At 36.8% G+C, this 27,646-nt stretch overlaps 1 protein-coding gene and 1 long non-coding RNA gene across 9 annotated transcripts in view; one reads left to right on the forward strand and one right to left on the reverse strand.

The window, feature by feature from the left end:
- Window positions 1-27,597, forward strand: LOC130830961 (uncharacterized). The gene is made up of 4 exons (XR_009047921.1): window positions 1-698; window positions 1,547-1,619; window positions 2,892-3,058; window positions 27,223-27,597. It is a non-coding gene; the product is annotated as an uncharacterized LOC130830961 (long non-coding RNA).
- STARD6 (StAR related lipid transfer domain containing 6) overlaps window positions 3,011-27,646 on the reverse strand; it is a 29,005-nt gene continuing 4,369 nt past the window's right edge. For 6 of the 8 annotated variants that reach the window (XM_057698238.1, XM_057698237.1, XM_057698235.1 and 3 more), the window contains 4 exons: window positions 13,142-13,268; window positions 9,861-9,978; window positions 7,444-7,537; window positions 3,011-3,781 (listed from right to left, as the gene is read on the reverse strand). In XM_057698238.1, coding sequence (XP_057554221.1) covers window positions 3,580-3,781; window positions 7,444-7,537; window positions 9,861-9,978; window positions 13,142-13,268 — 541 coding nt within the window. In that variant the 3' untranslated portion in view covers window positions 3,011-3,579. Of the gene's footprint in view, window positions 3,782-7,443; window positions 7,538-9,860; window positions 9,979-13,141; window positions 13,269-24,594; window positions 24,671-27,646 lie in introns of all 8 variants that reach the window. The other 2 variants (XM_057698233.1, XM_057698234.1) reach the window with 1 other exon arrangement.

The raw sequence follows: 27,646 nt of genomic DNA on the forward strand, positions 1-27,646 counted from the left end.
CATTATTATTGTTTACTTTGTAATGTTGCAAAGATCTCACATTAGCGAAATGTCAGCTCTGCTATATTCTTGTTTGTTTTTGCTTTCATTATTTGCATTTTCAATCCTTAGTTTCTTTATAGAAATCTTTTAAACTCATTTCTCCATTTTCCAAGGATTTTAATGAAAAATCATTAAAACTGTATCAATTTAACTGTACCTCCTAGAAAACCCAATTTGTCAAAATATACTGAAAGCCAGCAATCGCTTTCAAACCTTCCACATTATGGAATTTATTCTTACTCTTGAGAATGTCTTTTATAATATATGTGTCTCAGGACCCTTTCATAAATGGCAAGGTGTGACACTGGAGTCAAGGTACAGAGTATATATTAGTAATTAGTAATTGATTTTTTGAAAAAAATAAATTTAAGTAGAAGTTGTAATATTTTATTTCTGCACCCCAGTGGAACTTCCCTTTTGCTTTTTCTACCACAGATGCTGGAATACCTTTAGATGCCAGGCATGGCTGTGTGTTCCACTCTTGGCTAATGAGATGTGAACATCTTTGACTGAATGTGGGGGTTTCCAAAAAAGCTATGGAACAGGATGAAATCAATTAGAATGTCTTTTTTAGCTTTTACCCTTATTCCTCCCGCTTGGAACACTGGGACAAGTGCCACTGGGACAGAAAGACAAAAGCTACAAGCTAAGCAGAAGTGAGTGATGTAGGGAGCCTCCTTGGTCCCAATTATTATTATCTCTGTACTGCGCACGCCGAGACTTCTTGTGTGAGAGCAGTAAACCTTTCAAAATCTATGTTCTCTGAAAGTCCTTTTTTTTCTGCAGCAAAATATTTTCTTAACTGATATAATCATGTTGCACTGTTCTGGTTCATTAACATTGTATGTCCAACATCATGGTTAGATAAGATCCAAGATATAGAGGTACACAGGGAATAAGCATTTCATTCGATTAAATGTAAACATTTTGTTTTGGTAATTCCAATAATGTCTGAATATCTGAAATTATTAGGAGAGTAGCATGATTAGAAAGATTATTTAAAAGATTCACAGAAAACTCTAAGTTTAGAACTGTTAAATTATTTTTATTTTTCATATTATTTGGATGACAGTTGTGTGGGATTTTCGCTATTACAGATGACAGCTTCCATATTTCTTCATAGGGTCTTTCCTAGAGCACATGTTTTCAATTTTGATGAAGATTAATTTTATCATTTTTCCTTACATGGATCACACTTTTGGTATCCAGTGTGAGAACTCTACCTAGTTGTAGGTTCTGAATATTTTCCTCCTAAAATTTTTATAGTTTTATGTTTTACATTTATATCCATGTTTCATGTTAATTTTTGTATATAAAGTGCAAGATTAGGCCTTTGGATGTCAGTTACTCCAACACCATTTGCTGAAAGGCTGTCCTTCCTCCTTGAATTGCTTTTGCACCTTTGTCAACCATCAAATGTGATGAATATACTCCTGAGGACAGTATATGACATTTAACATTTTCACCTCTTTTTACCCATTCTGATGTTCTTTCCTTTCCGAAGGACTATGGATCCTATTGAAACTTCCATCTCAACAGGCGGTTTCCTAGTTGCGGTGTAATGCAAGGGCTGGTGGGTGAGTACATTCAGCTTCCTCACCACCCTGGTGAAAGCAGAGCACTGACCGACACTCACTGCAGATGTGTGGGGGCAGCTCAGCTCCGCTTCCTGGCAGAAATGGGCCCTGATTTGCATAGATTTGTTGCCTCCAAGTGCACGCATAAGCTCAGCTCCCCCCTGAGCCCCGAAGATACCAGGGAGGGGGAGGGGAAGTGGAGTGCTGACTGGTCCCATGCCCCACACCTCATTTTACCTCGTTGATGCAAGCGAGATGCGGAGGCCCAGATTCCCACTGAGCCCTGCTGACACCAGGGAGGGTATATTAGCTTCCTACAGCTGTTATAACAAGTTACCACAAATTTGGTGGCTTAAAGGAACAGAAGTTTATTTTCACAGTTCTGGAGGCCAGCAGTCTGAAGTCAAAGTGTCAGCAAGGCCACACTCCCTCTGAAGGATCTAGGGGAGAATCCTTCTTTGCCTCGTTCATCTGCTGGCATTTCTAAGTGTTCCTTGGCTTATGGCTGTAAAACCCCAATCTCTGCTTCTGTCTTCACATGGCCTCATCTCCACATCTATCCTTTGTGCATTTCTTATGAGGACACTTGTAATTGGATTTAGAGCCCACCCAGATAATCCAGGCTGATCTCGTTCTGAGGTCCTTAACTTAATCACATCTGCCGCGATCCTTTTTCCAAATGAGGTCACATTCAAGGTTCCAGGGATTTGACAAGGATATACCTTTTGGGGGTTACCATTTCAGCACGTTACAGAGGGGAAAACATGGATACTTGGTGGGGAGGAAGGCTCAGCATCCGTGCTGGGCCTTGGTGACACCAGGGGTCAGGGAAGCTGACTGGTGACGCGCCCTTCCTTGAACTAGCTGGTTAAGTCTTGTTGCTGCCAGCTGAGGGTGAAAGCTCACTTTACCACGGCTCCCACTAAAGCCACTCCAGCAGGGATAGCAAACCAGTGTACCTGCCTCTGCCGGTGGAAGGAAGGTGGAAGATGAGCTCCCTGTTCAACCTTGCCGACACCACGGGGCGGGGGGAGTCCAAGCACCACAGTCTGCTTCTGCAGCGCAGAGATGAGGTGGGGTGGGAGATTCGCTTTGCTCTGCTCACAGACACCACATGGTGGGGTGGGTGCAGTTTTCAGGTTGATGTTTGGCTGGTGGTCTGCTGGACCACCCTTTTGTTTGTGGACACTCCTATGGCGAGGAGGAGTGGAGGAGTGCGCTTTTTCCTAAAGCTTCCCCCGTCTCTTTTTTCTTCTATCTGCCTGTCAGCAGTTCCAGGTTGGAGGCTTCTGCAGCACCCTGTCTGGAATATATGAACGACGGCAATAAGGAAACCCCGAGAACTCACTGCTAGAACATTCCTCAAGTCCCCAGATCCTTGGCCAGTTTGCCTTCTTCTTTCCACCTGTGCTGGAGTCTGTCTGTGCTTATCTGTCATGGTAAGTACAGAGTCTTCTAGTTTTACGAGGAAGGACTTGAGAGGAACGGGCTACTACATTCTGGCCAGACCAGAAATTGATTCATGATTCAGCTGCCAATTCCAGATATTAGTCGTCAGACATTCTAGTGGAATTCTTTTCAATTTTAATGTTTATGTTTCCTGCAGTTATGAATTTAAGCAGTAAGTGAAAGAAAAACAATTTAAAATATATTTGAATCTTTAATTAATGCTGACCTCTGACTGTATACGTTTTCTTACTGATGCTTTTTGGCAGAGCATTTTCCAGGGAGGAAAACAAAAGATAAAAGTGCATTAAGAACACTTGTTATTTAACATTATTCTTATATGAGATTAAAAACTATATTTAATGCTGCTCTCTTGTACAACTATAAGCTCTTATTTTCACACAGTACCTTCAGTAATTTGTTCAAGAATATTGTTTAGAATAGTGTAACAGGATTCATGCACACTGACTTAGAAGGAAAAGGCAGTAACTGCCACACGTGATTTTAAGTGGCCTCATTTCTTCTTTAGCAATGACGAGTGCCCATTATGATGATATCCACGTCCTGATGGAATTTTGTGGGTCTTTATTCCATCTTGTACATTGAGGATGAAGCTTACTAAATTGGAAGGCATAGTTGCTTCAATTATTGAGGGGGCCAATTTTCCTCTCATTTCTGTCTGGACAAACATCACTAGTTTGGAGTAGGCTGGGTTCCTGTAAACAAAGGAGGAGTGAAAAAATATAAAGAATTTTTAAGTTCATCTATTGAATTTACAAGTTTATAAGGAGTGGGATTCTTGTCTTATTCACCATTGACTGCCCACATAGTGCTTATGACAGGGTAAATAGTTACTGAAGGAAGGAAGGGAAAAAAATATAGTGATTTGCACACTCATAAATAACTATTTTACGTAAAAATATTAAGTAGTCAGACTATATCTTAAAGTCCTTCAGTTTTAGTTATCATTTCCTTGTCAATTTTATTGACTTTTTAACATTACAAAAGTAATATATGCTTATGAAAGTTTAAACAGTAGAGCATTTTCATAATTCCCCCTCATTCTGTTCCCCAGAGATAATCACTATTTATAGCTTTGACTGTATCTTTTCAGATTATTGTCTATGGATGTGTTAATACAAAGATAGCACATATGTACCCCACATATATGCACATGTACATTCTTGTTTTTACAAAAATGAGACATTTATTTTTCTAGAACTAGTTTCATTTTCCTCTTAGTATGATATTATGCACCTCTTTCTGTGTCAGTCTATACAGGTCAGCTTAATTGTTTTTCATGATTGCATGTGGTGTTTTATACTCTATCAACCAGTCCTCTATTGACCGTCATGGGCTTTTTTCTCACTTTTTGCCACTATAAATAAAGCTGCAATAAAGCATCCTGTAATATATCCCTTTGCACTTCTATAAATATTTACGCTGAGTTTCTAGGTCAAAGTTTTTGTGCATTTAACATTTTGAAATGTTATCTCCAAACTGCCTTCCAAGAAGACTGTAGTATTTTATATTCTAAACCAGTGATCTTCAAACTAGAGTATATGAAGACTTGCCAAGGGATATAAGAGGCCGAATAACATTTAAGGGAATACATTTTCAAATCTCTAACTTTCATGCACCTTTTCATTAAACTGATCTGAGGATACACCTCTGATGGAGATGTTGGCTTTTCTTTCCCCACCAGCCTATTCACACCATCCTTCTATTACTTTACAGAACCAAGGGATGCCTGTCATCCCCCCTGAATAATACTGAATGGTACCAAGGTGCTTTACTCTGGCACATAAAAATCTTTGAGATTTTGCTAAAGGGAAAATTCAATCTATTGGAAATGAGTTGAGAAAGTGAATGACAGATGACTAGGTAATAAAACCTTACCAAGTCATGTCAATTCTTTGCTTTCAATAAAATGTAAAGATCTAATTGAGTTGTCAGCTGATAGGTCATTAATAACAATTTTTGATTATACGTCACTATGTAATCTATGGTACATAACTCAGAATAATTTCGAGGGATTGAATGACAGAGCTAGAGTTATACTCCATTTTAACTCATTTTTTGTGAACAAAGTTTTTTATGCTTATGTTCGTAAAAATGCAAAGTAGAAGTGGACTTGATATTAAATGCTGTCTCATTCTATTAGATGAGATATCTAGATCAGCGCTTTTGTCCCATGTTTTTTACAGTTAAATGGGTGTAACTGATAGAATCATGGATTCAGTCTGCATAGTTTGAAGCTGAGCTTTGCTATTAGCTGTGAGTAACCTTGAGAAAGTTATTTAATCTCTCTGGCCTTCCATTTTCTTTTCTGCAAAATGGGGATAAGTAATACCACTGACTTCATGAGGTTACTGTGAGGATCAAATAACTGACTTATTTGGTATATGTAAATTGTAACAGTGTCTGGCACTTAGTAAGTGCTAAGTTTTGCTAATAATATGTGTTTTCAATAACAATTTGCTTTTATATTTAACAATTATGTAATATATTTTTATTTTGATCAATGCATAATAATAATTTAAACCAGTACACATATATATATATTAACATTTAGATACTTAGGGTCACAGAAAATAAAACAAAGTTTAAAATTAGGTACTTATTTTTACAGAGGTATGATAGAAAATAGATAGACAGTGATTAATCAAAGAACCCAAAGCATAAAATATATTCTGTTAGGATAAAATTATGCAAGGGAAAAAGAGTAAAAATATGGGATCAAGGAGAAAAGAAATGACATAAAATTTCTGACTGTTAAAGCTCATATGTATTTTGAAATTGATAATGTAATGGTGGGTTTCAAGTTGTTACAGTATTTAGATTCCATTGGATGCACTTAGAAGGATGATATAACCATTTTTTTGAAGTGTCACGATTTAGAGTATGCTGGAAATTGTACCCTTTTAATATAATGCTATGAAAAATTTTAATATCAGCTTAACAATGTGCAAGGCAGTGTACAGCTTTACAAAATTCTCTTGGGGGGTTTGAAGACCACTGTTCCAACAAACTGTGCGTCTGTTTTCTTATACCCTTCTCTATGCAGAGTTTAGATGATTTTTACATTGTCTCAAATGGGTGGACTTACTAGCAGTTTGTATGGTCTTAAATTTCTATTTGGGTTTAATAGAGTTTTACACACTTTACACACTTTACTACAGAAAATATATCTTGTAAGTTTACTACAGGTCTTGGGCTGCATGGAAAGAGAAGGTACAAAAGAATCGCTTTTTTGTCAGTACCCTTCTGCAGCAGGATGCCAGGAGGAGTTCCCACCCTAGGTGGGATATCTACATTAGAGCTTTTGTCTCATGTTTTTTTTGCAGTGGAAAGGGAATGGTGACAAGGTGCAAAAAGGGGAATTTGCCTGTGAAGCACGGTTTAGGTTGTGTAGCTTTCCAACTAGAGTTCCCACCAGCAGCTGATTTACTCTAGCTGATTTGGAGTAATAATCCTTCCCTTGTTTTTGTTCTTTCCTGCTGTGCAGAATAAAGTCTTGGCTATAGATTCAAAATTGACAGATGGGCAGAAAGGCCATGTCATCATCATCATCTGCACCAATGATCCTGTCCATTAATGTAAATATTTGTGAATTTCTTTTAGTTCTCTAATTCAGTAGAGAAAATATTAGGAATACGGGTCTAAATGTAATTTTATTTTGACTTCCTTCACATAAGTATTTTTATCATATTGAGTGGTTTATATCTGACCAACATAACGTTTTACATCTGGCTTTATGTGCCAATATCTTTTATTTAATATAAAATCATTTAGTAAAAAATTAAAATGTAAGGAATTCGTGGAATGATATACATTGAATTAATATATATGCATTTACAGATGTATTGGATGTTAGCATCTTATCACTAGGCTGTCCACCTGTGGGCAGTGACTCATCCCTAATTTCTCCAGGTCTTCCCTTTCTGAATTTACCTACTGGTCGGCTCATTCTGCAGGTATCTATTCTCAGTAGGTAGTCCATTGGAAAGAATTTATTCAAGGTAAAGCATTCATTGCTGATAAATGTAACTGTACTACAATTCTAGAGAATTTATTTTTAATTTGCAAAGATTCCTTAATAATTCACAGAAGTGACTCTAATGTAGAAACATATAACATCAGGTTAAGGTTAATTGGAGGGGGTGAGGATGTTTGTGTAGAAATCTAAAGTCATACTTTATAGTGAATTATCCATTCTGATTATACCTAAGATGGAAATACTTGAAAAATTATTTTAAAAATTGTATTCAGGGGCAATTTTTATATACCGGCACATATTTCTGGTGAGTTAGTTAACAAATTACAAATAGAACTAAAAAAACTGTTAAAAAAATAAGTATATGGAAATATCACTTACTCTTGCAGAGGTGAACATATATAGCCACAGGCATGATTATAACCACGGATATAATTCGAAGACTGAGGATATGCTGGAAAATCCACACTAGTAGCTAAGTGATTAAAAAAAAATTAAAATGAAACCTATTCTACAAAGATGAAAAATTCTGTTTCCAGTAGCATATTTTAAAAACTGTATAACATAGCATTTGATTTAACTTAGTTATTATCAGCATTGACATTAGTTTTATCCATATGTATCCATATGTATGTATGTTAGCACATTTGAATGTGTACACAGGCCAAAAATGAAAAAAATATCAGTATGACCTGTACTGTCCTCTCAAACTTTTTCATGCTAGTACTTCCAAGGATGCTATTACCTTTTACATACAGGGAAAACTGTTAAAAGTATCATTTAATTACTTTCTGAGATTTGAAGCAGAAATCATAAAGAAAAAGACTATTCTATTAGGATAGTGGGTTTATAGACTCTTTGGTTTATCATTTTTAAAACAAAATATTTGATGTAGCTATTTGGTCTGTCAATAGAGGTAGTTTAAATGCCCTTTCCTGCCAATTTCCTGTAACTAACTTCAATGTGTAATAAAAAATCAGTAGATTTTGTTTCAGGAATTATGCATCATAACTGTATATTATATGTGAAGGTAGAAGGGAGGTGATCTGATTATGATTAAGTTTATGATAATTATATATGCTTTTCGTAAAAATATTTAAAAATATATAATTTGTTTATTCTGTGCAACAAAATCCTGTTATTGTCAGAGAATTTTCCTATATGATTTTAACATAAGCAATCACTTCTGTAGGAAATACAATGTGACACTAGTTTAGGACTAGCTTAGGAGACAAATGTGGTTGAATGAATTTCCCATTTTTATGACCTGTTTCATCATCTTAACAGGGCCAATATGTCTGCAAAATGGTACTGCCAGAAGTGATATTAACATATTTTTTCTCTGTTTAAAATATGGAGATTACATTTGTCTTTATTTTTAAAATTTTGTTATATTCCACAAACAAGTATGGGTCTTATGTGAGGCACACAGTGTGGTAGTTAGCACAGATTTTGGGCAATCAGAAAGACTTGAGCTGCTTAGTAGCTATGTAACTTGATTTCTGTGAACTTCAGTTTCATAATTGGTGAGAAAATGCATGTAAAATATTTAGCTCAAAGCAGGGTACACAGTAAGCTAAACAACAACAGAAACATTAAGAAAACTCAGTATTCATCCAAAACTCATTCAAAGAAAATCGCTTAAAGCAAATTCAGTAGTGATCACTGAATGATTGACTATAACTATTTACTGATTTTATCTTCCACACTTCTTTTTTATCTTCCCTCTGACCACTAAAAATGAGATACAAATGGAATGCTTTCAAAATATAGAAAAGAACAGATCTATGATTGAAACAGACAGTATTTTGTGCTATAGGCAGTGAATAAATTTTTGTGTGCCCTCATTTAAAAATGAGACAACTAAATGACAACTGTATGAAACTATATGAGACAACTATGTGAAAGTGATGAATATCAGTCCCCAGTGGTATAGGCAGCAGAGTAACTGTGTGCGTGAGTGCTTTAGGAGAGCAATGACTTAGTCCGGACTCTGAAACTTAAGAGTCCTACAGATACATCAAAGTAACTGCAACCTTGTTGGAAAATAGTAATTAACAGCACTTAACTGTCCCTATCCCCAAGTAGTTTACAGTAGGGGAAACTATTCACATAGGAATAGTGAGATTAAATTGAATTACCAGGGGAAAAAAGGGCTCTAGGCCACTGTCCTACCAAAGTCCCTTTACCATGAATTATCTTGAGTTCTCGGAGTCCAAAGATCTTTGGGGTGTGAACTGGTATGTTTTAAGTGAATAATGCAAATTAGGAAGTGGTTATACATTTGCATTTTACAGAGTGACACATTATTGGGGGGATATAGATAAGGATATATTAAAACCTCCAGTTTTTAAAAGAAATATAAGCACATTTATGAAAAGACCTATCTAGTGAAATTTTCTTGAAGAATTTTTTTCAGTTTCTAGATATACCCATTCTATGTAATCCAAATATAAAAGTATATATCCAAAGATCACTTTTGTTTCTTAGTAGTTTTATAATGTATGCTGTGAAGTTTTAGCCTGCAAGTATCTATGTGTACTCAGTGCTGCAGGGTATATGCTGCAGAAAGACCAGGAGATACCATCATCATCGACTATGATGCACATGGCACTTCTAGAATTAGGTAAAACTTCAGGCTTATCTACATTAACATGTATTTATTGGTCTCACTAAGTAAATACAAAAATAAAGAATTAATTGAAAATAGTGTTTCTTTCAAAGTGTGAGTTAAAAGAAAAAAAATTTATTAATGACTCATAGTAATTCCAAAGTGTGGGCAAAATCTTTCAACTTACAACTGATGATATCCATATTCCCTTCGTAGTGCTTCAAATACACTAAGTCGATAAAGTCTCGGGGGGAAATTGACCCCATAGCAAAACTCTGTGTAATGGTATGACATATGCATGTGTCCTGAAACAAATCAAATCATAAAGATTGCAACAGTTATTTAATATCTGTTCTGTGTACTGCTCCCCAAAGAATTTCACTGCATAAGGTTGGCCTCTATTTGGAAAAAGCAGGCCTTTGAGGTTTTAAGAATTTATCAATAAGTCAACTTGCATTTTCAATGTTAAAGAAATATTAGATGTATAATTTAATAAGTGCAAGGCAATAAAAACAAAAATAAATGAGTGGGACTACATCAAACTAAAACGCCTCTGTATAGCAAAGGACACCATCAACAAAATGAAAAGGCGACCTACAGAATGGGAGAGAATATTTGCAAATCATATATCTAACAAGGAGTTAAAATAATCATAAGTGTAACAAATTCAGAAAGGAATCTTGATATTATCTAATCTTTGAATTTTTAGATGAAGAAATTGAAGCCTAACATTAAATTACATGTAGAGCTAGAGATATGTACAGAAACTAGAATCTGGATTTCCAGTACAATATTGTGTCTACTACATCACATTGACTAGGTAATATATTCTGAAAAATATATTGACTTAGCAGCCTGTGGTGGAAGGCCTAAAATTAAAGACCAATATAAGTGCTGCTCTGACATCTGATAAAATTGGGAGGGTCTTGAATGGCCTGACTGCAAGTTCCTCTCCCCACTCTGTTCCCATAGATAAGAACCCTTAGTCCAACAACCCTCCTTGTCAGCAGGATCAGACACAGTTCCTACTTATACCTGAGTAGTGGGTTTCAGTTCCCTGCTACCCTACAGAATTATTCCAACACTCAGTCAGATCCTCCTGCAGGAATCAGGGGTCACCTCAACCTCCTGATACTACAAAGCCTGCCTTGCACAACCCCTAGTTACTCACTCTGTTCCTGAGTGCAATTCCCATGTCACACTGTTATGACATGGTGTGTCCTTGACAGTTCAGCTAAGCTACTCTGTGGTATTGCTGCTTCAGCATCCATTTTGTTTGGCCAAGCAGCCGGCAGGGGCCTTAAACTAACACTAGCCCTCTCATGTAAGGACATGCCCCAGATAAGAGCCCGCAGAGTCACAAGCAAGTATAAGTTCCTGATATGACTTCCCCAACAGCCCTTCTGATCAAGTCTCCCCCACTTCTCAAGGCCTTCCCCTTGTGATCCCCTTAGATAAGACCACCCTGTGGAGCTTACCAAAATCCTGCTCTTTTTGGTTCCAATTGGTCAATCTGGCCTTAGCCCAGGAACCCCAAAGCACTCCACCCACGAACCCTAATAAAGCCATGTGCCTCAGGTCCTGCCTCTCTGTCTGCACCCTGCCTAGACCTCCCCATATGGGGCCCTTGAGGTGTGCTGTACACTTCCCCCAGGACCTGTGAGTAATAAACTTCTCTATTTCAATTTCTCTTGTGGTCACTGTTGAACCTGACTCACTACTGGCACCCTCTGCTCCACTAACATGTTAATTTAACAAAGTCTTAACAGTCCTCCTTTCCTGGGCTGTGATTAAGGATTAATAAATTCTGTTGATCTCATTTGTCTAGTGCTCGTGTCATGTGTTTGACCACCACTATAACCCTAGAGCAGGAATCCCTTCCTCACCAATGGGGTGAATGAGTCAATTAAAATGCACTCCTGGAAATGAATGCTATAAACATTCATAGGAAGGCAGACTACTACTTCTCATAGTATAATGTGATTCAGAGATACTGTGGTATACTGGAAAAGGCATCAGATTTGGAATCTGGAGATCAGGTATAAGTCCTGGTCCTAGCATACATTGGCTGTGTTGACCTTGGGCAAATCACAAAATTTTTCTGGATCTGTTTTCAAGGTTTTTGATGCCAAATCTAGTATACTTTCCATTATTACAGCTAACTTGCAGCAACAGCAGAAATTTCTGACATGCTAATGAAACTGTATAATTAACATCATACAATCATGAATGAAACAGTCCAATATTTGGATTTTCATTTGTGATGGACCATGTTCAGATCCCAGTAAGGTCATGGACATGTGTTCTTTGTGAATAAGAACGTCAGGGCCTCTCTACAAGATGAACCTGCTTTACCTTCCTGGGCTTTTCTACAATCTCATCCCCATTCCATATTTTAAAAGTAGTTTAATAAAAGGAGGTAAAGTTAACCTACAGAGATCTAAATAAATGAGAAGGCGATGGCAGATATGTGGGACGTGTGTTTGTTCTGATGAGTGAAATGCGACTTGGAGATGCAAAGAACCAAAAAGACTCAGTGATGTGGAACTTTACAAATGCAACTGTTTGCAAAAATCATAAACGTTTACATTACTCCAACACTCACATTTACCAGCTCCTTCTAATAAAGCTATTATTAAACAGCTTACTGAGGCATAATTTACATACCGTGAAGTCTAGCAGTCTTAATAAGTGTCAGACCTATACTCTGCTCAACCAGAGTTCAGAATCCCTCATCTCACTCCTGTCTTCTTCCTGTTTCTCCCTCTTTCTACCAGATATCAATCTTTCTCATTTCATTCATTCTTTTCTCCTCCTGAGCTTTCACTCGACCCTCACCTCATCCTGATCTTCTCCCTTTCTAATCCCTATTTGCCTTTTGCATTCTGTCTTTCTCTCACCTCTACGACTTTAATTTTCTACTTCATTATCTATATTTTTCCTTTCTCTGTTTTTATTCTCCCTCTTCATTTCTGAGATAATGTATTTGAAAGTGTTTCTAAAACTACAACCATCTCTATAATGTTATTTCACACTTACTCTTTAAGAAAGTCACATGCTGTTTTTTGTTAAGTCCTTACGGTAAGTGTCTACAATGTTCCTGTTATCTAGTGTATTATGACTAAGATAAATCTGCTGGCTTCCCAGCAACAAGGCATGCTTAATCTTTTTTTTCCACCTAATGGAGGAGGTGAATCCATGAGTTCAGTCCCCTCAATAACCAAAGGCACACATTTCTGCAGGAGAGCTGACCAGATTCAGAATGTGGTATTCATTTAAAACAGAATAAAGATAATTGGAGTTGAGCTCTTGACAAGGAAGTTTTAATTTTTATAAAAATTTCAACTTGATTTGAATCTATAAAATACAACACATCCACATAATACAGATGTAATAAACTCAAATCACTAAGATATAAAACTAAAAGTATATTAATACAGTAAAAGTCCAATATTAAACAATAATTACCGAGTCAATTTTTTGTACCATGTTGTATACTTTCAATGATTTATCCCATGTAACTCTGTTCTCAGGTTTGTAGAGGAAATCAGATAGTTTAGATGTTGATTCTGGAATTATTCCTTCAACACGATATCTGTAGTTAAAATAAAATTCAAAATTTAATAAGTTTAGTCTAAGTTGAAAAATGTAATGCTATCACAGTATAAAGCACACTAATTTAGCAAATAATGTGAAGAAACTTAAAGGTAATATCAGCAATTTAAAAGACTAATATTCAATTGGAAGTAGCCAGGTTTATTCAAATATGCATTGCAATAATATAAATTATTTAAAAACTCATTTTTCTATAAAATTTTGTTTATAATATTTCTATAGTTGTCTTTTTAAAGGGCTACTTTCATTTAGAATTTTTCTAAACTCTTTCTCATAAACATTTACCTGCTGTATTTATCATAAGCCAGTAGTGACTGATGAGAAGTTTGTGTGGTTGTGCACATTATCTTGTGGCCTTAATTTTGTTTGTTTCCCATGCTTTTTATTTTTTTATTTTTTTCATTTTTATTTTAATTCATTTTTTTTTTTTGCTGTACAACAAGGTGAATCAGCTGTATTTATACATATATCTCCACATCCCCTCCCTCCCGTGAATTCCTTCCCACCCTCCCTATCCCAGCCCTCTAAGTCATCACACATCATCTAGTTGATTTCCCTGTGTTATGCAGCAGCTTCCCAAGAGCTATCTTATATTTTGTAGCGTATATATGTCGATGCTACTCTCTCACTTCGTCCCGGCTTCCCCTTCGCCCCCCCACCCCGCTGCCCCACCCCTTGTCCTCAAGTCTGTTCTCTACATCTGCATCTTTATTCTTGCCCTGTCACTGGGTTCATCAGTACCATTTTTTTAGATTCCATATATATGAGTTAGCATACGGTATTTGTTTTTCTTACTTACTTTTTTCCTCTGCATGACAGACTCTAGGTCCATCCACCTCATTACAAATAACTCAGTTTCATTCCTTCCTATGGCTGACTAATATTCCATTGTATATATGTGCCACATCTTTATCCATTCATCTGTTGATGGGCATTTAGGTTGCTTCCATGTCCTGGCTATTGTAAATAGTTCTGCTATGAACATTGTGGTACATATTTCTTTTTGGATTATGGTTTTCTCAGGGTATATGCCCAGTAGTGGGATTGCTGGGTCATATTGTAGTTCTATTTTTTTAAGGAAACTCCATACTGTTTTCCATAGTGCCTGTGCCAATTTACATTCCCACCAACAGTGCAGGAGAGTTCCCTTTTCTTCATACCCTCTCCAGCGTGTATTGTTTTTTGATTTTTTGATGATGGCCATTCTGATTGGTGTGAGGTGATACCTTACTGTGGCTTTTACTTGCACTTCTCTAATGATTAGTGATGTTGAGCATCTTTTCATGTGTTTGTTAGCCATCTGCAGGTCTTCTTTGGAGAAAGTCTATTTAGGTCTTCCGCCCATTTGTGGATTGCGTTATTAGCTTTTTTGGTATTAAGCTGCATGAGCTGCTTATGTATTTTGGAGATGAATCCTTTGTCCGTTGCTTCATTGGCAAGTATTTTCTCCCATTCTGAGGGTTGTCTTCTTGTCTTGTTTATGGTTTCTTTCGCTGTGCAAAAGCTTTTAAGTTTCATTAGGTCCCATTTGTTTATTCTTGATTTTATTTCCATGATTCTAGGAGGTGGGTCCAAAAGGATCTTGCTTTGATGGATGTCATAGAGTGTTCTGCTTATGTTTTCCTCTAGGAGTTTTATAGTGTCTGGCCTTACATGTAGGTCTTTAATCCATGTTGAGTTTCTTTTTGTGTATAGTGTTAGGAAGTGTTCTAATTTCATTCTTTTACATGTTGCTGTCCAATTTTCCCAGCACCACTTATTGAAGAGGCTGTCTTTTTTCCATTGTATATTCTTGCCTCCTTTGTCAAAGATAAGGTGCCCGTATGTGCTTGGGTTCACCTCTGGGTTCTCTATTCTGTTCCATTGATCTTCCTTCCTGTTTTTGTGCTAGTACCATACTGTCTTGATCACTATGGCCTTGTAGTATAGTTTGAAGTCAGGAAGCCTAATTCCACCAACTCCGTTTTTCCTTCTCAAGATTGCTTTGGCTATTCGGGGTCTTTTGTGTTTCTATACACATCGTAAGATTTCTTGTTCTAGTTCTGTGAAAAATGCCATTGGTAATTTGATCGGGATTGCATTGAATCTGTAAATTGCTTTGGGTAGTATAGTCATTTTCACAATGTTGATTCTTCCAATCCAAGAACATGGTATGTCTCTCCATCTGTTTGTATCCTCTTTGATTTCTTTCATCAGTGTCTTACAGTTTTCCGTGTACAGGTCTTTTGCCTCTTTAGGCAGGTTTATTCCTAGATATTTTATTCTTTTTGTTGCAATGGTAAATGGGAGTGTTTCCTTAATTTCTCTTTCTGCTCTTTAGTGTATAGAAATGCAAGAGATTTCTGTGCATTAACTTTGTATCCTGCTACTTTACTAAATTCATCAATTAGTGCTCGCAGTTTTCTGGTAGAATCTTTAGGGTTTTGTATGTATAATATCACATCATCTGCAAAGAGTAACTATTTTACTTCTTTTCCAATTTGGATTCCTTTTATTTCATTTTATTCTCTGATTGCTGTGGCTAAAACTTCCAAAACTATGTTGAATAATAGTGGTGAGAGTGGGCACCCTTGTTTTGTTCCTGTTCTTAGAGGGAATGCTTTCAGTTTTTCACCACTTAGAATGATGTTGGCTGTTGGTTTGTCATATATGGCTTTTATTATGTTGAGGTAATTTCCTTCTACGCCCACCTTCTGGAGAGTTTTTTCATAAATGGATGTTGAATTTTGTCAAAAGCTTTTTCTGTGTCTATTGAGATTATCATATGGTTTTTACCCTTCAATTTGTTAATATGATGTATCACTTTGATTGATTTGCATACATTGAAGAATCCTTGCATTCCAAGGATAAACCCCACTTGATCATGGTGTACGATCTTTTTAATGTGCTGTTGGATTCTGTTGGCTAGTATTTTGTTGAGGATTTTTGCACCTATATTCATCAGTGATATTGGCCTGTAATTTTCTTTTTTTGTGACATCTTTGCCTGGTTTTGGTATCTGGGTGATGGTGGCCTCGTAGAATGAGTTTGGGAGTGTTCCTCCTTCTGCTATATTTTGGAAGAGTTTGAGAAGGATAAGTGTTAGCTCTTCTTGAAATGTTTGATAGAATTCGCCTGTGAAGCCATCTGGCCCTGGGCTTTTGTTTGTTGGGAGATTTTTAATCACAGTTTCAATTTCATTCCTTGTGATTGGTCTGTTCATATTTTCTATTTCTTCCCAGTTCAGTCTTGGAAGATTGTATTTTTCTAAGAATGTATCCATTTCTTCCAGGTTATCCAATTGATTGGCATACAGTTGCTTGTAGTAGTCTCTCATGATCTTTTGTATTTCTGTGGTGTCGGTTGTTACTTCCTCATTTCTAATTCTGTTGATTTGCATCTTCTCCCTTTTTTTCCCTGATGAGTCTGGCTAATGGTTTATCAATTTTGTTTATCTTCTCAAAGAACCAGCTTTTAGTTTTATCAATCTTTGCTATTGTTACTTTCTTTTGTTTTTCATTTATTTCTGATCTGATCTTTATGATTCCTTTCCTTCTGCTCACTTTGGGGTTTTTTTGTTCTTCTTTCTCTAATTGTTTTAGGTATAAGGTTAGGTTGTTTATTCAAGATTTTCCTTGTTTCTTGAGGTAGGATTGTATTGCTGTAAACTTCCTTCTTAGAACTGCATGTGCTGCGTCCCATAGGTTTTGGGTTTAATTCTTAATTTAAGGATGTAATGTGATCTAAAGCAGAGGTCAGCAAACTTTTCAGTAAAGGTCCAGATAGTAAATAATTTAGGCTTTGCAAGCTTCATGTTCTATGTTGCAACTATTCAATTTTGCTAGTGTAGCAGTGAAGCGGCCATAGATAATATGTAATAAATGGGCATATCTGTTATAATTAATCTCTATTTATAGATACTGACTTCTGAATTTCACTTATTTTTCACATGTCAAGATTTGGACAAGTAACTAACCTTTATGTTAATCCATCAATAAAATTGGGTTTGGCTGTCACAATCAATGAAACTAGGATGATGTGAGAAAACTGGACTAAAACCCACTATTTAGCAATAGGTTGTTAAATGAAAATGAAATCTGAATAATATTGGCCATATTTTCTCTCTCTGTTAATCATTCTTTCCAAACTAAGGAGCTAGGTTTAAGTAAAATCAGAATTTTAAACCTCTAAAAAGTTAAAATTTTTGGAGGAAGTGAGGTAAAAACTAAATGTTATTATTACAGACAATAGTTGAAATATTTATGAAGAGTTCTTCCTCTGAACCTTGTTTTTATGATTTGGTAAACAAGTAATTCATTAGACTTTTTTTTTTTTTTTGTATGTTAATCTCTCTTTAAAAGCTTAGCTGGTCCATAATTTTCTCTGTGAGATATCCTAAAATTTTCTTAGTATGTAAGGTTTCCTTCCTTCAGGTCTAGAAAGTTCTTAAGAGCTTATTATTAAGCTCTATAGAAGACAGTGAGAAAATAACTTGAATAATTATCAGATCTATGAAAAAGAAGTCAGATATAAAAGTTAAAACAAAACTATTGTTAAGGGGTTTGTATATACCTCCATGGATTTTTTTTAAGCTCTTTATTGGAATATAATTGCTTTACACTGTTGTACAAGCTTTTGAGGTACACCAAACTGAATCAGCTGTATTTATACATATATCCCCATATCCCCTCCCTCCCGCGACTCCTTCCCACCGTCCCTGTCCTGGCCCTCTAAGGCATCACCCATCATCGAGTTGATCTCCCTTTGTTATACAGAAACTTCCCACTAGCTATCTATTTTACATTTGGTAGTGTATATTTGTCTGTGCTACTCTCTCACTTCATCCCAGCTTTCACTTTACCCCTGCCCCCAAAACCCATGTCCTCCAGTCCGTTTTCTTTCTTTTTTTTTTTTCTCCAGTCCATTTTCTGCATATGCATCCTTATTCTTGCCCTGTCACTGGGTTCATCAGTACCATTTTTTTTAATTAATCTGTTCTAATTATATTGCAAATTTTGAGGCTAAAGAGTTTTTAACCTTTTTGTATTTCTAATTAACATTGAATTAGGTGTCTTTTATTAAGCACTTATTTTATAGTTACTGATAATGACTACTCTTAGTCTTTTAATAGCACTCTTTTATTGACTGAGTGATCAAACGTTTACTGTTTATTATGTTGACCCTTGAACAACATGAAAGTTAGGGGTACTGAGCCTCATGTAGTAAAAAATCCATGTATAACTTTAGAGTCGGATCTATATATCCGTGGTCTCTCCATATCCACAGTTCCACATCCAAAGATTCAATCAGCTGCAGATCCTGTTGTACTGTAGTATGTATTTACTGAAAAAAAATCCGCAAAGTGAAAACCCGTGTTGTTTAAGGGTTAACTATATATATATATACTTCAGCCTAGTAGAGAGCCAGGCATACAATCAAACAATTATTAGATAGTTTGATAAGTGTTGAAGAGATATAGAAAGCAAAAGAATTTCAAGATTAAAAGGGGAATAATGTGCTGAAAGCTCTTTTTGGAAGGTTTGCCCAAACCCTTTTATAGTTTGTTTTTTAACTTATTGGCTGCATTGGGTCTTAGTTGCTGCACTCAGGCTTTGTCTAGTTGTGGCGAGCGGGGGCTACTCTTCTTTGTGGTGCACAGGCTTCTCATTGTGGTGGCTTCACTTGTTGCAGAGCACGGGCTCTAGGCGCATGGGCTTCAGTAGTTGTGGCACACAGGCTCTGTAGTTGTGGCTTGTGGGCTCTAGAGCGTATGCTCAGTAGTTGTGGCGCATGGGCTTAGTTGCTCCCCAGCATGTGGGTTCTTCCTGGACCAGGGATCAAACCCATGTCCCCTGCACTGGCAGGCGGATTCTCAACCACTGGACCACCAGGGAAGTCCTCTCTTTTATAGTTATTCATGATAATATTAGGGATGGACAATATTTAAATGGAGGACATTCACACATCAGCTGCTTTTTCTATTTTGGCGAGGAAGTTTCGGTTTTTAATCTTGTGTAATAGTACACACATTACATGTAATTTACAAAGGCATTTTGCTTTTTTCATTCAATACTTTGTTTTAAGATTTTATGCATATGGATAGCTATACTTGTATAATATTTTAAATGCTTAGTATAGAAGTTCTCTATATTTTTAATTAAAATCCTTTATTAATTATGTACATTGCAAATATTATATCTCTGGCTACAGCCTACCTTTTCACTTATTTCTTGTGGTATAGAAGTGTTTAACTTTATTGTAGTCAAATTGACCAATATTTTCCATTATGGTTTGTGCTTTTTTATGTCTTCTCCAAGATATTCTTCCCTATTTCAAGATCATTAAGCTATTTTCATACATTTTATTCTAAAATTTTATAGTTTGTATTCACATTTAGGACTTTAATCTACCTGGAATGGATATCTGTGTATAGTGTGAGGTCAGGATCTAATTTTACTTTTTACATGTAAATAATCACTTATGTTAGCACAATTGATTAAACAGTTCATCCTTTTCCATTTTTTTTTTTGGTAATGCCTTATCTGTTACATATCAAGTTTCCACACATGTGTGGGCCTGATCATACCCATATATTGTTGCAAAGCCCCCCTGACATTTGAAAGAAACTCCCTAGAAAAGACAGGAACTTATTAAAAATTCTCTTGATTGAGGCTGGCTTGTAATAATTCTAATAATACTTTATACCTGTATCTGCATATTTCTTTACACTGAGATACTTAATATTTGTTTTTGCTGATGTTTCATAGTTGCTAGTATACAAAGGCAATAAAATGAAAATGTTAGGAGAGTAGCATATAGAGTCAGCCCACCTGTTTCCAAACTCCAGCTCTAGTTCTTACCAGTTATATGACCTTAGGCATAAGGTTACTAATCAAAGTCTTGGGTTTTCTCATATATAAAGTAGAGAGAGTAATATTTACCTCACAGGGCTGTCATGAGGACTAAATAAATTAATGTATTTACAGGATAGTACATGGCATGTATTAACTGTTCAACACATGTTAGTCATTATTATTTCACATATATTGATTCTTTTATGAGAGTCATCCCACTCTGCCTTGTATTATAGGTATTTATATACTTTTCTCTCTTACAGACTAAAAACTCCTTGAGGAACAAATCTGCTGGATAAAATAACGAAAAATTAACTTTAAGATTTTTTTTTCTTGAGAATGTCAAGATTACAAGCTTTACAAGTATATGCATTGTTTTGATCACCACTATACTACCAGCACCTAGAAAGTACTTAATTAATAATTGAATATAGTGAATGAACAACATCACTTTAAATCAATCTAGATACACTGCTGAAAAGTCATAACTGGAAATCATGCCTTTATAAATTAAGTGTCTTGTAGAACATCCTGTTTTGACTTCATAGTCTTCCCTACTCTATTCATTCAATAATTCATTCATTCATGTACTGTAGGGAAAAGTCTTAAAATACTATGACTTTAAGATTGTCTAATTATTAAATATTGTATTTCACATTTAAGCCTGTAACTCATCTGGAATTTAGATTGGTATAGCTATGAGGTAGAGATCTAATTTTAAGTATTTACACTTTTCTGTTTATCATTCATTAGATAAATATTAATACTTATCAAGCACTTACTATGTGCCAGGTATTGAGGCTACAGGGGTGCTACAAGACAAACTGTTTCTTACCCTCAAGCTGCTTTTTGATAATAATAATTAGAGCTTCCATTTACTAAACACCTAGTATGTGCCAGACACTGTGCTAAGAGCTTTGTATAAAGTATTTCACCTAAACCTCACGACCCTCATACACACACACATACACACACACACACACATATAATTATTATTTCACTTTACAGATTGAGAATACAGAGATTTGGAGGCATTAAGAAACATGTTCGACTCTCCTACACTGTTAGTGGAAATGTAAATTGATGCAGCCAGTATGGAAAACAGTATGAAGGTTCCTTAAAAAACTAAAACTAGAGTTACCATATGATTCAGCAATCCTACTCCTGGGCACATATCCAGAGAAAAGCATAGTTTGAAAAGATACATGCACCCCAATGTTCATTGCAGCACTATTTACAATAGCCAGGTCATGGAAGCAACCTAAATGTCCATCAACAGACGAACAGATAAAGAAGATGTAGTATATGTATAACAAAGAATGAAATAATGCCATTTGCAGCAACATGGATGGACCTAGAGACTTTCAAACTAAGTGAAGTATGTTAGACAAAGACAAGTGTCATATATCACTTTCATGTGGAATCTAAAAAATAATACAAATGAACTTATTTACAAAGCAGAAACAGACTCACAGACTTAGAAAACAAACTTACGGGTACCAAAAGGAAAAGGGAGGGTAGAAATAAATTAGCAGTTGGGGATAAGCAGATATGAACTACTGTATATAAAATAGATAAATAACAAGGTTCTACTGTATAGCACAAGGAACTATATTCAATATCTTGTAATAAACTATAATGGAAAAGAAAAAAATGTGTTTGAGTTCATAACAATGCAGGATTGAAACTCTGACTGCTTCCCAATCCCATACTCTTTTCACTATAGTATACTAATATACTTGCATATGTGTTTCTTTGACTTAGATATGAAAATTGTTATGGGAGGAAAGAATGGTCCCTAATATACATATAAGTTTATCAGCATTTGAGGATTTGTGATTTTTCATATCTTCTGTTTAGGATAGGGGTTAGCAAACTATGTCCCATAGGTCAAATCTAGCCTATTTCCTGCTTTTGTAAATAGTCTTATTGAGACACAGCCATACTTATTCATTCATTTGTTGTCTATGTCTACTTATGTATTGTGCTTTTGTGCTATTATGGCAGAGCTAAGCAGTTAGAACAGAGACCACAGGAGCTGCAAAGCCTAAAATATTTACTCTCTGTTTCTCCACTGAAAAAGTTTGCCAACTCCTGGTTTAGACTGTCTACTCAATGGCTAATTGTTCATTTTCCAGTCATTTGTAAAGGTGAGAAAAGTTTGAGTTATTGGTATTATATGACTGCAAGGCAGAAATTATTTATTTTGTTTCCTATAAGATTATAAAATAAAAGTTGTGTCTTGGGTAGAGGGTAGGTTACTAGTTTAAAAGTACCTTAATTCACTAATTAGAGGTGTATTAGAGTTACTGGCTTTTAAAAAATATGTAAATATCATGCCTCTTTGAAAATATAAAACATCTCTATGTCTTGAATACTTGAGTCTATCACTCAATGAACAATTCAGTATCTACTGTGTTCAAGACTCTTCAAAGATATCAATTTTGTCATATTTGAATCTAAGAACTATATTTTTATATCTACTGATCATTAAAATGAACGGTTCTTTGGTTATTTTACTAAGACCTATAATAAAGCTTCATGCTCATTATGAGTAAAGTGACTTCAGCTCAAATTTAAAATATTTTAATTATTCTCTCTTGTCTCTCACAGTTTCTGACAAGCTTTAGCTGGTATGTGGGGTAACCGATACATGAAATTATGTTTCTTACAGATCATCATGTCATGAAGCAATGAACACCTTTTAGTAAGTGTGCATTTGTTTCAACATGCTAATCTGAACATGGGTCTCTAAATCATTTTATAGCTTTTTATGGCTTCTGTGAATGAGTACTGCTGAATAGTAACTAGGAGGATGAGGGAGAAGAAGAATAGTGTAGAATGCCTATTTTTGCCCACTTGAAATTATAAACCTGGCAAAGCACCTGTAAGATGACACACTTTTTAGAGATCTATTTTTGGCATTTCCTATGTGATATTAGAGTTGGGAGTGGGACTTCCAGAGTGGCTATGTGAGAAGCTAAGGAAACCCTCTTCTACAGTCACTGAACTGGTGAACATTATTTTTAAAAACTACTTAAATTTCCCTAGAAACTGACCGAATGGCATACAGGAAATGAAGAAACATTTATTCAAGAACATCTACTAAATCTAGGTAGGAAAAGCCAGAGTCTATAGCATTTTGCCATGATCTTCTTCCAGCCAACCCCCTCACTCTACAGAAGCTCTGCTCCAGCTGGGTGCAGATAAGAAGGCAGGGGCCTCCCTCTCCCCACCAGATCCAGGTTGGGGCTATGGTTTCATCCTGGGATCAGCAGGACACTGACATCTCTCATCCCCGAAACTCTCAGCTCATGTTGTAGAAGCTCTATTCCCAGCACGCACTGCTGAGAAGACTAGGGTTTCCCAATACCCAGATCTCACTGGTAGGGTGAGGGCTTTGCCCAACGCACAGCAGGCTGTGAATGCTGGGGCCTAAACTGCCCCTCACTCCTAGAATAACAGGAGCAATCTGAGAAAGTCATGATACCATCCTTCCCCTATGCTATTCACTTGCTCATGGGGTAGAAGTGTTACTTGGCTTCAGTGTATTGGTGCATAGGTCCTGCTCAGAGGTAAGGTATAAGGACTGGCAGCATCTCAGCTACGCCTAGGGAGACTGATTTCATCTGAATACAATGTGGAGAAATTTTCAAAAACGATGGAGATTTTGTTGATGAACAATTAGAAGAGGCTGATAGCTACACAAAACTAATAGCAACCAAAAAGGCTAGACAGAAGTTCAACAGAGAGAATGAGGGAAAGATACAGATTAAAGAACCACTTAAGTTCACACCCATCGCTGGGGGTCTGGAAGGCTGTGTATATGCAACAGGCAGCCCCTACTCAGAGCAATCAGAGTGAATGTTAGGCTGCCCCTACTCAGAGTAATGAGAGCCGATATACGAGGCTGCCCACAGTCAGGAGATGTCAGAGTGGGTGTACTAGGCTGCCCCAACTCGGGGCAATCAAAGTGGATTACTAGGCCACCTCTACTAAGGAACATTCAGAGTGATGTACCAGGCTGTCCCTAACTGACAAGCAATGAAAGCTTTGTACTAGGCTGCCCTTACTCAGAGAAACCACACTGGATATGCTAGGCTGCCCCTACTTAGGAGCAATCAGTCCAATATGTGACTTGACTGACGTGCTAGCATTCCCCAAGCCACACACAGATTAATTAGCAAATGGCTGAAGTCACACTGGCTCAAGAGAGGTAAGCATAACCTCTGAGTCATCACTGACTGAGCAACAAGCTATTCTGACCATTTTAAAATACAATCGTACTTGTCACCGGTGGTTTGGAAGAATATGTGTATCTCCAAGGCTGTGTCCTCTGAGGAATGAGTGATGACACAACTTCCAAGCTACAGGCCTCCTGGCTACATGCAGGGCAAAACCATAAACTCCCTGAACTGTGAAAACAGTTTCCAAGCCACACACAGAATTGACCATAAAGGGTAAAAATCTTACTGGCTTTGGGGACCAAGCACAACTTGTGACCAATAATGGCTTATGTTGACCCAGGGATGACCTATAGGAAACCAGGCTGAAAGATAAAAACAAGGACAAAAATCAGAGCAGGAATATCTGAGGCTGCAGACTGTGGGGAAACAGACTTTACGGAATTAGTACAGACAAATCACCCAAATAGCAAGAAGACCTGGGTGAGTGGGTGGAATCTGTATCCAGAGTTGCTGTAATATATTACCTAAAATGTTCAGTTTTCCTTTAAGTATTTTTTTTAATTGATTGATTGATTTTGGCTGAGTCACTAGGCATGCAGGATCTTTGTTCCCCAACCAGGGATCAAACCTGTGCCCTCGGCAGTGCAAGTGTGCAGTCCTAACCACTGGATCACCAGGGAATTCCCCAAAACGTCCAGTTTTCAAGAAAATTGTGAAGCATGCAAAGAAACATGGAAAGTGTGATCTATACACAGGAAAAACAACCAGCAACAGAAACTATTTGTGGGATATAGGAGTAAAATTAAAAATGAAAGGAAATTATTTAGCTTAGTGTGTGACATACAGTAGATTAATAGGAGAATTAATAGGAAACACAGGAGAATGTGCCAGCTGAATTGTGTGCTGGTAGGTCTGTATTTCATCTCTTGAAGGTAGAAAGGAAAAAAATTCCAACCAAAGAACTGGCCCCCTTCTCATGCATATAGGCAAGTGCTCAAAGCTAACCACAAAAGGAGTTTTTGGATGGGAAATTAATAAGCAAAGGTGAAGGTGCTGAGAAGATATCCTCGGTTTTTGTTGTTGTTGTTCTATAGTTATAGGGGAAACAAATATGTTTAAGTACTTTCTATTTGGCAGTCAATATAATATAACTAAAGTCCATAAATTCATTCAGGAATGATGAGTGTTTATGTGACAGGCACTGTTCTGGTGTTGGGGATACTACGATGAACAAGAGTTTGTTTCTAGTCGGGTTCCTGTTCAAGTTCCTATTCTTATCAAGTTTATATTCTAGTAAGAGAGAAGTAATAAATAAGACAACAAATGAAGAAGATATATTTCATCTAGTGATACGTGCTATGAAGAAAGTAACAGCAGAGTAGGGCAGTAAACAGTGGCTTGGTGCATTTGAGAACTTTGGCCAATCGGCCAGGAAGGTCACTGTGAAGAGCAGCAGTGAAGCTGAGATCTTGAAAACGAAAATGAGATCAGCCTTGGAAAGGTCTGGGTGAAGAGCATGCTAGGCAAGGGAAGAGCAACTATGAAGGCTCTGAGATGGGTTTAAGTTCAGTGCGTTCATGCAAACAGTAGTCTGTGGCTGGAGCATAAGGAGAGGAAGGATGCAGTGGTAGGAGAGGTCAGAGAGGTAGGTGGGGGCCAGATAGTGCCCTGCAGAGCATAATAAAGCCTTTAGAATATTTTAGGCAGGGAGCAATACTGAATTATATTTCAAAAATCTACTTTAGCCATTGTGTGAAGAATGGGATGTAGTTGGGTAAAGGTAGATACGAGTCCATTAGGAGGTTACTGAAATAATCCATGAGCTGAGAGAGAATGATAGTAGGGAGAAAATGAAAAATAAATCACTTCTCTCTGCACATATCTAGTCAATTAGAGATTCTGTAGAATCCAAATCTGAGATGAGTGACTCATTATCTAGGTCAATGTTTTGAACAACAAGCATGTTCTCTGTTGAAAACATCTGGAAGAGTCTGAATTACAGTTTGACAGATTACTTTAGGACTTCTCTGAACCTTAGAGTGAATCTCCAAGAAGAGAATATAGTCTAGAATGTTTTGAAAAACTTGACACTGCAACCCATTTTCCCCCACAGGGGATTCTGAGGGACTACAATTTCTCCCAGATACTAGCTTGGCAAACCATGTTAGACCACGCTGTAAATCCCCAAAGTGTGTAATGTTTACACTCAGGTGTCCAGTCTAAATTAACATGCATGTTTCTTGCTTTGATTATTTATAACCCTTTAAATAAAACTGTGAAGCTTGCAGTACTGGAAAAGTTTTAAGCCTCCCTAGGTTTTTCCCTTGATTTATTTGAGTGCAATCTCACTTTCTTCTCATTCCAAGCTGGGAGAGGTAAACATTTCAACTGAGGCAGACCAACCTGACCAACACGTTCAGATTGATTTCCTTTGGAAGAACCTAAATATCTACCCCAGCTGATTTAGAATAATATAGGTGTTTTGAAAAATATTAACTACTCCAGTGACACACTCCTTCTGTACATAAACATGCTAAGTTTAGAAGAATCAGTGGGCTGTGCTTGACGAAATAAGCAGGCAAAATTGAGATCTGTGTATCTTCTAGCAGTCTTAATTTTGAAGCTGTGCTTGATATTTATTGGATGATAGTTCAACTATAAAAAAGAATTAAAAGAGAGTTTGCCAAAATCAATTGTGTGATAGGCAAAATCACTAGGCAGCCTCTAAGATGCCCCTCAGTGATCCCCACTTTGGTGATCCCTTTCCAAGTCAGGGCTGGATCTAGTGATTCACTTCTAATAAACTGAATATTGCAAAAATGATGGGGGGAGGGGGCAGTCATCACTTCCAAGATTAGGTTCCAGAAAGACTTTGGCTCCTATCTTGTTTGCTCTTTCTTTTGCTCTCTCCTAGATCCCTCCCTCTGAGGTAAGCAAACTGGCACGTTGTAAGCAAACTGGCACGTTGTGAACAGCCCTATGGAGAGGCCTGTACATCAAGAATGGAGGAAGGCTTCCAGCCTAGAGCTGGCAAGTAGCTGAGGCCCCCAGTCTGACAAGCCCACGAAGAACTGACTGCCAATGACCACGTAAGTGAGCTTGGAAGCCCCAGCCCACAACTGGCTGCAGCCTTGTGAGAATCCTTGAGGCACAGGATTCTCAAGCTAAGCTACACATGGATTCTCATGGTTTATGAGACAGTGTCTGTTAAGTCACTAAGATTTGGGATAAGATATTGTGTATTAATAAATAAACTAGTATGCAGTGCATATAAACTTCACTTAACACAAGTGCAAAAATGTTTCTTTTTTTTGTGTGTCTGTGAAGTATGGCATGTA

Source organism: Hippopotamus amphibius, chromosome 11 (genome assembly GCF_030028045.1).
Source record: "Hippopotamus amphibius kiboko isolate mHipAmp2 chromosome 11, mHipAmp2.hap2, whole genome shotgun sequence".
Lineage (NCBI taxonomy): Eukaryota > Metazoa > Chordata > Mammalia > Artiodactyla > Hippopotamidae > Hippopotamus > Hippopotamus amphibius.